This window comes from Sebastes umbrosus, chromosome 9 (assembly GCF_015220745.1).
Source record: "Sebastes umbrosus isolate fSebUmb1 chromosome 9, fSebUmb1.pri, whole genome shotgun sequence".
NCBI lineage: Eukaryota > Metazoa > Chordata > Actinopteri > Perciformes > Sebastidae > Sebastes > Sebastes umbrosus.
The window spans coordinates 16,944,781-16,961,425 of NC_051277.1; the positions used below are offsets into that span (position 1 = coordinate 16,944,781).

Below are 16,645 nucleotides of genomic sequence, written 5' to 3' on the forward strand. Positions count from 1 at the left end.
AATGATATGCAGTATGTTTTTTTCTAGGGAGTTGTTTTCTGTGTTTTTAACATCCTTATGCATGCCATGAGATCTAACTTGAAGTAAAGAAAGATTTATTTCTTGGTAGAAGCACAAGTACAAGGATTTATTTGACAGTCGGCAGAGTTGAGTCCACTATAGAGAAGTGTCAACTTGCACAGCAGGATAATATTGCTTCTTAAGCCACCCTGTGACAAGGCTATCTTCTCTCTCCAAAATCTTTTACATTAACTTTACATGAGTCAGTCTATTTTCTGGTGGGTAACATTCCTCTTTGAGTCGGGGAAATTTTCATTTTGTCTTTGAGGGCTTATCGCAACCATCTCATTTTCTCGCACACACACAAAAAGCTACGGTTTCTTCCATCTGCTGACCTCATTTTCCTGGCCAGGCGGAAATCTTTCAGTGGAATTTTTCTGTGTGTGTACACTCAGCCATCCCTTGGATGTCGTTGGCATGTCTCCGAAGCAATTTTCTCAACTATGAATAATTCACCAGATATTATTCCAAAGGTCATCTTATAGTAATTAGTACCCTGCTGTTGACTAAACAGCCTCAAGGTACCTGATGGCCAGTTTAATTACAATTTGAAATGAGTGTACTGTTTGACAATCTCTATATGTTCTCCTGACACTTCAACAGATGACACCTTGAGAACTAAGTAGGCTTACAATAAGTTGGCTTGTTAGCACATGGGGATGGAGGGTGTGTGTGTGTGTGGGGGGGGTGAGGAAAGAAACAAGCATTGAGTGCGCTGTTAAGATCACAAAGGCCTTTCTGTTGAATATGCAGTAATTACTGGAAATGCAGATTGGCGTAGTTGGGTATGCATGTGTTTTGACAGTGTGGACATCCTCTGCACTGTCACTGTCTCATTATTAGCCAATTACCATGGAAAAGTAATGGGGCAGGTCACAGCCGGCTCTCTTAAGGAGATTGGGGACTGAACATATGCTGAAGACGCGGCTAGATGACACAGTCCAGCAAGCCTTTGGCGCGTTACGAGGTACATGACATGGCTCTTTGTGTGCCGCGCGAGTTAGGAGTCGATGCCAAGAGATCCTGTCATGTCCTGTTGTCGTGAACATCAACCCCTGCACCATACTGTAAGCTCGAGGTTTCCTCTCTGAGGGCTTGTATGTATTCATAAGAGAACAGCGGATAAAGCGTTAAGGCAGAAGGGCCTCAGGTAGGACACATATAGCCCAGGGGGATTGTCGAAACTGTTGCAGAGTTTGCCTTTAAGGCAACAAAGCTCATGGATGGATGGATGGATGGACACATGGAGTGATGGATGGGTGGGTTACATGGATGGATGGATGAATGGATAGATACACAGTACAGGTGTATAACAAGCTTTGGCCAAAAAACAGTAAAAAACAAAAAAACACACAAAGCTTTCTGTATCTTTACTGTAGATGAGGCCAAATGGCCACAGGTAGAGCAGACAGCCTCTGGGTGTTACTGAAGACGCACAGTGAGTCGAAAATAAATCAAAGTTGACATTCAGAGCAGCCACGGCGCATCAATGAAGAGATACATTTTTCTATTCCTGGCTTAAACTTACATTTATGTCTTGGCCCTAGAACCAAAATGCTAAAATTAAGGTTTATTGTGTTCTATTGATTTGCCTCTGAAATTTATAGGCTTCTTCCTAGAGTCTATGGCCTGTTCTGATATGACAATGGCTGGACAGTCTAATGAGTAGATGAGCGACCTTGTGACGGGAAGCTCATCGATTTGTATTGTCGGACCAAATCAGAAACGTAGCAACTGATCGATGAGTGCTCTGCCCTTCCTAAACAGAAACCATCAAAGTGCCCTTTAGACTCTAAAGGTGTCACAAGCGACATTTTAAAGAATCACTAATGCTGTTGACCACACAAATGTGAGGTATATTGACATACATAACTGAAGAGTTTAAATTGAACTTACTCTAAGGATGAAAAATCAGCAGTTTGTGTTTTGTTCTAAATTCACCATGAGTGCTCCAATGTTTAAAACATGACTGAGTTGTCTTTGCTCAGTAAAACATCGAGCACCCAAAAATTCAGAGCACGGATTTGTTGAATTAACTCAGACAGGGCTAGATGCCATGTTCACATTATGTGTGATGGAAGGTGGCGATGGGAACAATATTAACAATGGATTACATGACTAATTGCATGTGACCTGGGTTGTTGTCGATGAACCCACAGGAAATCATCCTCTGGCCCAACCTGCAATTTCCATCAACTCTACAGAGCTTTATAGAGCTTTTTTTTCCCTGATCACAGTTACATGTTTTGATTCAGTCATTTTGTTCTCATTAGTGTCATTTGTGGTCATGGCTCTAAAAGCCCACTGAATGCTCTCAGCTCGGCACCAAACAATGGACAGAGTTAACAACTAGCTGGTGAACATAGTGGAGCATTTAGCAGCCAAAGATCTAGATATTCCTCTCAGGAGTTGGTGGAAACCAACAGAGATAAAAAGAGAGTGAATACTGGAGTTAAATCCACCAGGTGGCCAGAGACATGACTCCAAATGAATGCTCAGCCAGGTCGCACTAAATGGCATATGAATGACACGGTAATTCCAGCCCGTTCTCATTCCCAGAGCGTCAAATACCAAGGCTTTGCCACGACTGTCGCCGTTCGGTACCAGCGCACAAGGCACCCTTTAGCGCTGGTACTGCTGTTCCGTTAAGTATAATGTAAACCCATCCTCGGCAACAGTAAACGCTCAGAGAAAGTGCGCTAAGAGTGTGGTGACGTAGTTTAAAGAGCGAAAAAGAGACACGCCGGGCAGGCGGAAGGGGAGGTAGATGGGACCAGCAAACACAAGGCTTTCATCCAGGAAACCGCTGTTTGTTTCCCGTGCGTTATGTTACAATCAGCTGTTCGTTCGTGTCCCCTGTTCACAATGTTCAGTGCTATTTTCACCATACAAATGTAGCAGTTTTAAGCCCAACCATGTAGTTCTTTCCTAAACCTAACTATAGTGCTTTTGATCCCAAAAATAAAATGATGCCAAGGGGCGCGACAAAGCTGCGTTATTTGATGAGTTGGTAATTCGCAAGTAATTCCGTGTGTGGTGTGTCATTTGTACGCCAAGTACTCTGTATTGACTGCAGTGTAAACAGATCTGTGTAAATATGCCATGCTCAGAGCTAGTGACGTAGAATAAAAGGCAAGAAAGACAGCTTCTTTTGTGGGTGGGACGGGAGGTGAATGGCAAACACAGGACTTGTGTTGTTGAGTTATTCTGAAGTTCCGTTAGTGACGTTTGTTACATTTTTCTTATTGACGTTTGTGACGTGTTTTCCATACTTCTGTTGTGTCGTTTCCCTATGTATTTTACTTAATTTATATACTTACTTTAAGCCCAACTATGGTGTTTTTCCTAAACCATATTAAGTAGTTTTGTTCCCTAAACCTAACTGCGGACGTTACCGTATTTGTTGCGTGGCGTAAAAATGACTTGCGAAAAGGCTAACAGGCGTTCTCATGACACATGGAATGTCCTTGTAATATACCGTAAGAGATTTTTTTTCTGCCGCTCCAAAAAATCTGGTATTGGAGTTTTAATTTAAATTTGCTACCTCGAATGATGGACTTGAGGCATCTATGATTGTTTGCATTTCAAACACTAACATATATACATACTATTGAGTGCAACTTTCAGGGGAATTCAAGGTTTAAAGTCACATGTGATTTAATGTGAATGTGGCAATATCCATAACCATCAACCCCAGGTTTAGTTGATGCCCCGAGTGGCATAATTCCCTCGTACATACAGTAGAGGCTAACAAAATCACTAATGTTTTATTTGCTGTAATTATAACATTTTGTATTTATCAATTACTATTTTAATATTTTAAAATATTTAACCCAAAATTTACATATTGTGTAAGAACGCTGCTGTTGTTGGAAGTGTAAAAGTAAAACCCTTCTTGAGCTTACTCTCCATGGTGTTTGTGCTCCTTACCGTGTTTAATAAGGGTTATTTTTTTTTTCCTTTTCCCATAAATATACACGTGTCGTAAGTTGAGTTGTTTCCCCCCGCGGCATTCATTTCCTGAAATGATGAAGGTGAAATGCCATGTCAATTTGATGGGTCTTATATCATTAGCTTGTAATTGCCATAATTGGAATACAGTGGCAGTATGCTCTCATGTCACATCTATCACGGATACGACAATGCTCTCAGAAAAACCTAATCAAACAACAATGTAAAGTGAAGGACAAGCGTGATGCGTGCATACTTTGAGGACTCAATATTTAATGGCTCAAGTAAAATTCAATGACAAGAAAAATCATTTCACCATATGGAAGGTCATTTTTTTCATAGATTTAAATGGGATATCTTACAAAGGCATGACAACACGGACTGTATAGCTTTAACTGACCAATACAGATTCGCTGGCAAGCATTGAAGCCTTCTCTCAAAGCAAAACTCCACCGGACAAACTGATGACTAATTTACAAGCATATACTTAAGTCTTATATCATATTTTGATATAGTTTTTGTACAAGATACATTTATGTACATAAAATATTCTGGCAAGGTGCATGCCAGTACACACATATGTGCACACACACACACACACGCACACACGCTCATACATGCAAGGAGACTCTCTCCCTCACACACACACACACACACACACACACACAAGATCACCTATAAACACATTCAAACACACGCTCATCAATATTATGCATATGTAGCCATTTACATTACAAGAGGAGATTGTCATCTCATCACTTCTTATGTTTTCCCTTTTTCCTTTTTATCAACATACCAAATTCCAGTATTCAGCCTGTAGTCTTTACTGTATGTGTCTTTCCAGGTTGTAACTATTATTACTAGTTCTTAGGGGTACTGCTATGTACAGTTTAAAATCCTGACAGTATAGATATTTGTGTGTACGTAGAGGCATAAGTGGTACGCATACTTCACAAAGTTTTGAATGTGTACACCGTGTTAACATTTGTTTTTGTTCCATAAGACAGACAAACAGGTAGAGCAGTAAACACCAAATACTGACACTGAATCTAACGATGGATGCATGAACTACATAGTCAAGTGTTAAAAAACGCCTTGTGGAGGTCCAAACAGTTCATGCAAATTATGACAAGTTTGGTAATCATGATGCACATTTGGAATAGAAAAATTCTGAAAATAAAAAAAAGCGATGCTCAGTTTTATGTATACTATGTTTACCTTTAGGGCAGAGGGAATTAGAAAAATAGGAAAATAACAGTGAGAGCAGAATCATGCAAACACCCTCCACGTTTTGTTTATTTCACTGTGTGTTTTGTGAATGATGAAGACCTTTGACACAGAGTGACACTACTTACTCAGGGGAGCCTCATCCCCCAACCCCAAAAAATAAAAAAAATAAAAATTAAAAATACACATTCATATGGTATGCTCTTTTGTTTGAGAAATAAATAAACACCACACCACTAGTCTTACCTCTAGAAGGGCAAATAGTAAAACAAAACAGGACTGCAGTAGACAAAAAAAGTCATGTAGGTATCAAAAGCAACATCCTACAGATGTACATTCATGCAGTTATTATACTATTCCCTCTAGAAGTCGTCGTTCAATTAATGTAGCTGCTGCGACATTAACATTACACGGGAGTTATGTATGTTAAAACACAGTGAGGGTTACAGATGTCACAGGTAATATTGTGCTTAATGTACACATGTGATTGGATCAATTATTTCAAACAATCACATTTTATTTATTACAGTGTGACAGTGTATTGTCCCGTATATATTTCATGGATATTCTGAGGGAGGAAACAAACCCCTGTGTCATATTTATTTTTAACACTCCAGCAGCAGATAATGTCTGTACTTGAAAGTTTCTTTAAAACCCAATTGTTATTTTTCCAGATATATTTTTGTATGAAAAAGATCCAACCAGGAATTTCTTTGCCCTACTTATTCACATAATTGTAAACAGAGACTGAAAAGACTTTTTTGTTGTTTTTTTTGAGGCAACATTTGGATAAAAAAACAAGTGTTGGATTTGCATTTGTCAGAGTGATAAAATCCAATTTTTCCGTGACATCAGGATGTATGCTCCCTTTGATATGTGCTCCGTTTGATTAAATATGTATTGTTTATACATCTGTCTGTGCTATAACAATGAAATGAGATGAAAAAGTGTATCAAAAAAGCATCAGTAAATGAGCTGAAATTGGATTCCCAACCTGGGACATTTTCACCGAGGGATGTTTATAGGAGGATTTATTTAAGTTGCTTGTTTTGAATTGAATTCATTTTCCTAATTGACTGAAGGTGAAATTGAATTGCTCCTCTTCTGTGTCCTTGACAACCCGCTCCTTTAAGTGATCATTTCACTGACTCTCAGATAAATCCTCTTTATAATGATAAGAGTCCTGACCCCCAAGTATCAGAGAGAATAGGCGTGGTGGCTAAGAGCATGCAAACACAATTTGCCTCGCGCCTTCCCTCGAGGACGCCACATTGCATTATAGATTTAGGCCTGTTCCCAATTTGCAAGATGGTACGAGAAAATGAATCGCATGAATCATATACCTGATGATGTAGACACCTGGCTTGGGTGTTACTGCAGAGAAAAATGGATATCAGCAAAGTCACTTATTGCTGTAGCAATAGATTATACTGCACCCAATCTGTTAGAGCAGCAAGTTAGTCTCAAGCAGTTATCATCATCAGTACAGTTTACACACACAGGCAGTGATGCAGTGCATGTATGATGAAACCGTGGCGAGGGGGCAGCCCGCAGGGAGGTCCTTTCAAATAGTGCCAATGCCTATCCGTATGATAACTGCGAAAATAACATTAACATCAATAATTTAGTTTGACTCGGGGCTCTGCAGAAATTCTTGCACCCTGGTCTATTATTCCAGTGTCGACACATAGTAAAAACTGATAATAGAAAATTTGCATTCAAACTGAGTTGTATAAAAACACACAATAGTAATTAATAGCAAGAACAAAAGGTGTTATTAATGATACGATGGGAAGAAAAGGAGCAAATTCAAAGCTGTTATTTCAGAGCTTGTCACCTTTTCATTGCCTCCGCACATGCAGAGCGTGTTTCTGGCTAGCCAAGAGAGCCATTCCTAACCACAACGAGGGTCGCCACTGAGATCACACATCAAAGTAATTAGACCGAGGATTTCATAATTGGCTCCATGGCTGTTGTTACTGTGTGTTTCTGAGCAGCAAAATGTGAGAAATAGAAACAAAGGGAAGGAAATAAAGGGTACGAAAGCACCTCTGTCGGCGCCTTTCAAGGCTAAGCTGCCGAGATAATGCAAGGAGTGAATGTTTTCTTAATAGAGTTGGCAGAGATGGAGCAACCACCGTATGGAAAACATCTTGTGTGTGTATGTGTGTTATATTTTGTGTGCTGGTCCACGGTGAAAATGTAGAATGCAAAAAGATTACCGGTGTTGTCTACCATTGGCCTAGTTATGCTTTGTAGACTTTTTTTTTTTTTTTTTTATCCTTCTGCAGTCCCCTGACCAAAATAGACTTCTGAAACACGTTCAGGCGAGACAAAAGAAACATCTTCCACCACCAAAGGAGTTTGTGCTGCGTGTTATACAGAGCAATACTTCACTAGAACTTGAACAGAAACGGCTCATAATTAACATTTAGCCTGATTTAGCTCGCGCAACACAAAGTATTTGCAAAGAAAGAAATGGTCTTTTTAGGACACAATTCCACTAAGCTGGGACCAAAGGGGCTTAAAGCGTACATCGCCCTTTCTTATCACTAAGCAAACATCACCAAACTGAAAGCAAAATTGTTTTTTTTTCTTTCTGTGATTGATCTACTTTGGTATAGAACTACCTTTATTTATTATACACGGGCCCGCTATGTTAAGACTTCCATTTCCTTTCGCGAACGCTTTAGCTGTCAGACTGATCCCATGTGATTTTGTCTGAACAACATCATCATCACGATGGAATCCGTTCTCAGATGTCTTCATTAGTCAAACGGAGCTGGAGCTGGTCAAAGTTATATTCAAATGATGCATACCTCCACGCATACACACCGATCATAAAGTCACTGACAACAAGCCGTCTATGGGTTGAGTCACATGTATGTCAGGGCGGATGAGGATCTGTCTTTCACTCTTACAACTGGTGCTCGTGTAAGAAAGAGCCGCTGCCCCCTCCGGTGGACGTCTGCTGCCCGGGGGAGGAGAAGCTCGCCAGGGGGATGACCTTGATGGGGTCCTCCTTCTTACTGCAGTGTCTATCCAGGGTGTTGTAGAACTGCGGCCGGTTGATCCCTTTGTCCAGGTCGTCTCTTTTGGGCACGGACCGGCCCAGGGTATGGCGACCATCCATGACCCCCATGCTGACCATGTTAGCTTTGGCTCCCCGGGCGCAGCTCTGCTGGAAGCCAAAAGAGGGCATTGAGCCGGTGATGGCGGTGGTGATGGGGGTGGAGGTGGGGCTGTTGCTGCCAGGACCCTGGAACTGGGCCAGGGCTGGGGGCATCCAGCAGCTGTCGGAGTGGCCCAGTATCAGACACTCCTGGGTACAGGTCTCAGAGGCCTCAGCCAAGGCTTTCTGTAGGTTCACCTCGATGGCTGTAGAAAAAAAAAAAGGAGAGAAAGAAGAAAACAACATAGTTATTCCAACAGGTCAGGACATACAGAGTGTGCAGCTGTAAAAGCCCAGCGTGAACTCATGAATCCTAATGTAAATAGAAGAAAGTTGTCGCCCTTATCTAGCGGTTGACCCACAAAATGTCAGCCTTTTAACGGAATGAAAGTCAGTGATAAATGTTTCATTTCATCTTGTAATGAGAAAAACACCAGCCGAGCATTTAATTTCCATCGGTATTCCCATGACTCTGTCTGTTTACCTACAACATGCAAGGAATTCCCTGTAGCTTAATTAGAGTTCGGAAAAAAAAAATGTCTTGCTGTTTGTGTCTCGGATTGGCTTTACTGTGTTAAATATTTAATGAACACCTTAACAAAGCATTGTTTATTTTAATCACTGTCAATGTAGCACACCTTAAACCCTATCTGATCTTCTACAATCCAAAATAAATCTGGTCAAATAAGAAAACTCAAACACGGAGAGCTGCTGTGGGCGTCTTTAGCGTATTCAGGTACAATTAATACACGTGGTTAATTGTGGCAGCATTTAGGTTGCATGCAAGGAAAGGGGAGGAAAAAAAAGGGGAAAGAGGAGGCGACTGGGCAAGGCTAAGCACTCAAACTATCTTATCTCATTATCCCGGCACTGACATCACATGTGGAATGAGTCTGGGATGAGGCCTCAGCATTGAGCCTCAGCAATAAAGCCTGTCAAGCCAGATAATTAGAATGTAAAACAGCGCGCACCAAGGCAACCAGGAGCCTGCGGTGTTATGTTTCCTAGGCCATGCAAAGGAGAGAGGGGTCCCTCATTCAAACATCACATAGCTCCTCTAGGCCTCAGCTTCAAGCTGTCATGTAGAAATTATTTAGCATATTTGCATAAGTAAGGGTGCTGTAAATAATTAAGCGGTCTTAGACCCCAGTACACGGGGACGACTATTTCCTCCACGCTGATCTGCATGCTCTGTGTAATCCTATTCCGCAAACATCTGCACATCTTCTCGCCACCTTGTTTATTGTTTCCTACAAAATGAATATTCTTATTAGGCTACTCTATACGTTAGTGATAGCCTCCCAAAACTATCTCAAATTGTTGTGTAACGGCCCAATGCACACATTTTTTTTTTTTGCATTTCCGTGCGACTGCAGATTGAATAGCACCCCAGCGTCAACTTTAATTATAAGAGCAGTGTCTGAAAATGAATCGCCTGGTATAAATTGTGAGGATATATTTGGAGTGCCCACGTGGAGTCAAATCTGTCCTCTCCATATTGAACTGGAGCCTTGGAGCAGGAGTGTATAAATCCCCTGGGCGGTAAATGTGTCACCTTTCAGAGGGTCACTAACTTCATTAAGGCAAAAATGGATGCTGCTCTCTCATTCTCTGAGCTAGCACAATAGGACCGAGCCAAGTCTCGGGCCGTGCCCTGACTCAATCTCTCTCTCTGCTGTCGGTAATGCCTTCTCAGGGTACTGTCATTTTTGATGAGGTAATGCTATTAGCATGAACTTCTTATTCCACAAGCATGCACCCCTGACTCACAAATAAATGTTCCATAAGAGAAACGCACTAAAGTGAACCTCTGTCAGATCTCCCTCCTCAACTTTAAATGATCAGTGCAGCCAGAGGTGAAGCTGTCTTTAACGTGGCGTACTTTACAAATGAAAGGGAAGTCTGTGGCTCCGTGACTTCACACAGCTTGAACTCACAGCGGCTCTGTTTCAACAGCCTCCAGTGCCTCTGAATTCTGTATGCAATATTTCACATCCAGCCCTTCCAAAAAAGACATGGGCCTGTACTATTTTCTATTCCGGCGGGGTAGTTTGGAGAGGCGGTGGCAGGGCTTGGGAGGGTGGGAGCACGGGCGTGAGTGATGTCGCTGACAGCTCTGGCTGCTTTCGTCAGCTAGAGGTATGCCGCAGCCTGCTTGTGATGCCGCTGTCTTTTGTATTCAGGGGAAACAACTGTACCCCGCGGAGCTTTCGGGAGGAATCACACATCACTGACGCCACGGATCCCCTGATGCCGAGAACATTCTTTACCACGTTCCCTTCAAGGAAATTTGAATGGCAGACAAGTGGGGATAATGGCAAACAATTGGGGGTGATAGACAGCGTGGCTCGGATCAGACCTACTGTTCTCATTTGAGACGATTCATCTTCACAGAGCAGTGGTGAAACAAAACTGTGATACCTGTTTAGTTACTCTAAACTCGACTTGACTGAACATCTAACACAAATTCACCCGCAATCACCCCGATTAACTGACTGCTGTCGACTCCAGGAATTATATTCAATTCATGTTTCGATTCAAAACAGCCCGCAGGCTCATTTGACTGCCTTGTCATGAGGTAATGTATTTTTCAATGGTCTTGTTGTGAATTTCCAGACACCCTGCAGTGCCACAGGTTCTAGGTTTTCTAGTTGATCTGATGTTGCCGTATGCAAGGTCAATACCATGGTAGCCTACAGCGGTCTTGTTCTGCAACATCAACACATCTTTTGGCCAGCCGTGGATCGAACACCGCTGCATCCACCTTCAGCTGACCTTCCATCCGTGCGGTCACACATTACAGCTTGTATAAACATTGGACATGTGTAAGAGAGAGGTAGGAGAATGCTGCGCGGCACGCAAAAGGTAACCGGAAAATGTTTTCTTTTTGCACTGAATGAAAAAAACAACTTAGAATTCGACTGGACTCACTCTATAATGTGAGTACTTAACATCTCACACACTTTAATAGGCTACTCTATATCAAAAAGTAAGCACAACTACAAGCCATACCTTTCTGAAGGCCTATAAGCCAAGTATACTTTTAAGACTTTTCTGTATACTTGTCTGTATACTTGTGTACTGACAAGTATACTTATGTATACTTTTGTTAAGTATATCTCTGATAAGTACATAAAAAGTCAACTGAAAGTATACTCTCTCATTTAAAGTTTAAAAGAAGTATACTAAAAGCACACTTGAATAAACTTCTCTTTGGTAAGAGAAAATACGAGAGGGTTGAAGAAAAAACATTTTCTTTTCGCAATTGCCAAGTCACAAAAACGGATAACTTGAGGCAACATTATTGAAACCACTAACTCATGTACCCCATCTATTGACCAGGTATGCTAAACCACTGGTTCCCAACCTGGGGGGCCCGACCCCCACTAGGGGTTGCCAAAGCTTTATGGGGGGTTACGAGTCCTTCTTGATTTTAAGGGGTGTATGACAACTTTTTTTTAAATACAGTTGGCATATATTTCAACATTTCATTCATTTCTGTGAAGAAAATTTAATGAAATTCAAATTTTTAAAGTTTGGATTATTATTTAAAATATAAACAATGTTAGGGCACAGTGAAGCATTAAAGAAGTACGCAGTTAAAACAACCAAACAGCTGATAGAACAATGGCCAAGCGTCAGGGAAAAGAAAACACTGAATTTGTTAAAAAATAAGCATATTTAGTATGATAAATGATAGTTGAAAATAATAAAAAATAATAATATAGACAAAGAATTGTATTAAAACTTTTGCTCAAAATTCATCCAAATCGCTTGTTTTACACAAACTTCCTGCAATTATTGAGCTCATTATTTGACCCTAATTGCACAGTTTATCAGTTGTTCTGTACTGTTATTGTCATAAATTGAATATAATACAAAAAATATCCATAACATATGTCACTTAGTCAGGGGTCGTCAGTAAACTCACTGATAGAAAAAGGGGCCCCTAATGAAAAAGCCATAAGCACATTGTCTGCAGAACTACACACAGTTATCTACATTAGACACATCATTCAAGATTAAAAGCCTGTGTGTGTTGTTTGCTAAACACTGCCATTGAAAACCATCAATCACCTGCACCCAGAATGCACCTGTGAAAACACCTGTAACCAATTAGATCACTTAGAAGTAAAAGCTTGATCTCTATAAATAGGATGCAAGTTTGCTCTTTGGTGTGCACAACAATGGAGGCTAATTTTGGAAAGAGAATAAGAGGACTCTAATTACAATATACTATATTTTGTTTACAGTACAAGTACAGTAATTATGTTTATGTCGTCTTTGGTTAAAGTAATTGTGTCTGATACTGTTATGAGTATTGAGAATAAACACATTTGTTTGTTCCCCCATAGCATTTGTGTTCATAGTCTATTTACAGCATGCTACCAATGAAGAGTGTAGATAACAGAGTTTTATAGTTAGCACATCAGTGTGCAGTTTTCATGTAGATAGAGCTAATTATTGGTATTTATGTGTTAAGTTGTGACGCAAAATGGCATTTTTAGAATATACAGCAGTTTTGAATGAAGTGTTTACTTAAGATATTTTGTTATTTGTGTGTAGAGTTTCAACAGAGGGCCCTATAGTTTCAGAAACTGTTTCAGCAATTGCAAAAAACTGTAACTTGAATGCATGCATATTTTGCAATCCAGTCCAATTTAGCAGCCCTATAAAACATTTTGAGACTTTTATTACTTTCTTATCCATATTTTAGTTTGTATTGTTGTAACACAAGCATCATAAACATCTTTCAATCTAACGCAGTCCAATACACCACCGCAGACATGAGCATACTAAAGGCTGAATAAAAGCCCTTCTGAGCCAGTTTTCTTCACAAAACCTCCCTCTAAAAATCCCACATTTATTGTATTATAGTGTACATATGTTCAACTCGTTGTATCCGGCCCGTGTGCAAACACATTCTGTAATATTCCAACCAGCTGGCGTGCAGGTGATTCATCGACGGTAATGTCCCTTTAAGTGCAGCTCTGATACTGAACCATCCCAGAGAACAAATTCATGTTCTAATTTAAAACAATTAACTGCCATGTATGGCACACCAGCGTCTCCACTGCAATCCTCTGTAGCAGTGTGAACGTGAGATTATTCTGGTTACATGTGTTGTGTGTATATTTTGGATATTAATACAGGTTGTAATGCTGAAATAATAAGCAGTAATTCAGATGTTCAGACCCGTGATGCTGCATGCTGATGGCGAGGTTATACTGTACGCAGTCGGTAATATAAACATAATTGATTACATTTTGGCACCGAGGTAATGTACTGATTTGATTCAGCCATGATAAACAGTGCAAGGCTCAATCCCATTGGGTTGTTCGAATGCTGCCTTACCAACCACATATCTGGAATGTGGACACTTTGGTATGCATTATGTATGTTTTACCTTTTTATTAAACTGGTATGCTTTCAATCTCACTTATTTTGTTCTCTAATGGCCATGAAATCCACTAATGCAAACACAAGTTCTGACAGGCAGACACACACGCACAGAGCCAGGATGCATATTAGCCGGCTCCTCAGTACAATAGCATGAGATATTTAACATGACAGTTGATGATATTTACTGACAGAGCTAGTTACATCTTGATGAGCTTCACATTAAGGCCTGCACACATATCACGGTTCGACTTATTATTTCAGCATGCACAAACTCATTATTGCTAATTAAAAGGATAATTGCATGCATCTAGGACATTAAATTCCTCAAACAGCCATCAGGAAGGTGGACTGGTACGCCTCTGACTCATTCTGCGGTGTTAATTGGTGCAGTCTTTTCATTCTTTTAGCCTGGAACTTACATTCATCAAGCTCACGTATATGTCATGTGAAAGCTTTATCACTTGTTGCAGACGTCCTCCATGTGAGCATGTAGAGTCGTGGTGTTATATAAATTAGATTTGTGTTATGTGTCACATGTTTGCTACATATTCCAGAATGTAACAGGAAAATGAAGTAGGGCTGTCAAAGTTAACGAGATAATAACACGTTAACCCAAAATCGTCTTGGCGCAACTAATTTCATTAACGCATTAATGCAATCGCTATTTCGGGGGTTGTAACGGGCTCAGTTTTAAAGCTAGAGTGAAGATACTGTTGTCATATGAAACTACAAAAGAAAAGGAATCCATTGGTACCATGTCATACTAGCTTGTCGGGAAGGAAGCTAAATAACGCTCCAAAATTGGCTTAATTTTGGTGAAGAAAAACTGGCATGGCCATTTTTAAAGGGGTCCCTTGACCTCTGACTTCAAGATATGTGAATGTAAATGGGTTCTATGGGTACCCACGAGTCTCCCCTTTACAGACATGCCCACTTTATGATAATCAAATGCAGTTTGGAGCAAGTCATAGTCAAGTCAGCACACTGACACACTGTCAGCTGTTGTTGCCTGTTGGGCTTGAGTTTGCATTTTTTTTATGCTAAATGCAGTACCTGTGAGGGTTTCTGGACAATATTTGTTATTATTATGTGTTGCTAATTGATTTCCAGTAATAAATATATACATAACTTTGCATAAAGCAAGCATATTTGCCAAATCCCATGTTGATAAGAGTATTAAATACTTGATAAATCTCCCTTTAAGATGCATTTTGAACAGACGAAAAATGTGCGATTAATTTGCGATTAATCACGATTAATCATGGACAATCATGCGATTAATGGCGTTTAAATATTTTATTCGATTCACGGCCTAAACTTTTCGTCACCCAAAGCATTATCACCTACAGCTCTGCCCCTCTCAGTGTCAATTAAAACAGGTTTAATGGTGCCAGAAAATAAAAGACAAAATGCAAAGATGCTTATAATGAGCTGTATTAGATATTAGACCGAGTAAAAAACCCTCCTGGAGTACTACAAGTACTACAGCTATCATGCCAAAAATATTATCATCATCATATAATGTGTTCTCGTGTGATAGGGGATGAGATGAGACCGAGAGTGAAAGGAAAAGAGACACACAAGCACGTGTCTCGTGCCTGGAGGGAGACCAAAAAGACAGAAACACAAGAATATGGAAGATTCTTTCAAACAAATAGAATCACAGTAGAAATAATTGGGTTTGTAATTACCAAGACTTTATCACTTCACTGGGCCTTATACCCACTCCAAACGTACAAATCTGGATAAGCAAATGGAGGGTCATTAATAATAATAGCGCTATTAAAACCCCTTGGTGTTGCACCGAGAAGAAAGATGCCATTACTTTCATCACAGCTCCGGCAATCATCATTTGAAGGAGAGACTCAATGTCTCACTTTCACAGAATTACAAATACAAGACAGCTAACTTAAAATTCAGGATTCGACTCGAGATATTGCAAAGCTTGCAAGAATTCTGAAAACTATTTGAAATACTCAGAAGTCCTGCATATACATTACTTTAGATGAAATAAGAATATGCAGGCTCGGAGACAAGGTCCATGACTTCTCTGGAAAAAGCTCGTCTCTATGGCAATGAGACTGAGAATTAACTTTCCCTTGCACGTCACGACTCAAATGCTATTTGGTTTTCTTTACTTTTATCAGGAGGGGGGTACAGTATAATCCCTGGCGAAGGCAATAAGAGCTGTCATTGTCACCGCTGACAAGGGCGTGGAGGAGGAAGTAAATATTCCATTGTAGCAATAAAACCTGGCGTGATCTTTGGAAGGCAGATATCAAGCGTGCCGCAGAGGTCAGCGGTGCCATGTAGGAGGCTGACATGTATTAAGATCTATAAGGACGATGTGTGGGGTAGACAGCTACTGTCAAATTTTATTAGCAGGATTTTATTACAGAATGTGAAATGAAACAATAGAAATATCTAATAGCCATTCTCATCAGCTATCACATGCCCTGAGAACTGCATGCCAGTGAATGGTAATGAGCTACCAGTGATAATAGCCGAGTGGATTTTTCCACAGAAACATAAATTTCAGAACAATTGTGTGCAGCAGCAGCGATACAAAGTGAGATATAAGAAATGGCAAAACCATTGCTCCTCTTTTTTTTTTCTTACCATTTCAGACAAATAGTGCCAGATGCAATGAATGGCCTTTTTTTAAAGGAGACAATGTGACGCAGATAAGAGGCGAGCGGGGTTGTCCATATATACTCTAGACTAATTACTTTTGATGCATTTACTGAGACGCCGCTGAACACGGGCGAGTCTCCGAGCCACATACGTATTTATCAGCACTTGTGGGACCTATACAGTTCCTCGCCTGTAATC

At 40.4% G+C, this 16,645-nt stretch overlaps 1 protein-coding gene across 2 annotated transcripts in view; it reads right to left on the bottom strand.

The window, feature by feature from the left end:
* Positions 1-4,264: 4,264 nt before the first annotated feature.
* The window catches only part of pcdh11 (protocadherin 11), a 143,465-nt gene continuing 131,084 nt past the window's right edge, over positions 4,265-16,645 (bottom strand). For both annotated transcript variants that reach the window (XM_037780408.1, XM_037780409.1), the window contains one exon: positions 4,265-8,616. In XM_037780408.1, coding sequence (XP_037636336.1) covers positions 8,156-8,616 — 461 coding nt within the window. In that variant the 3' untranslated portion in view covers positions 4,265-8,155. The remainder of the gene's footprint in view (positions 8,617-16,645) is intronic.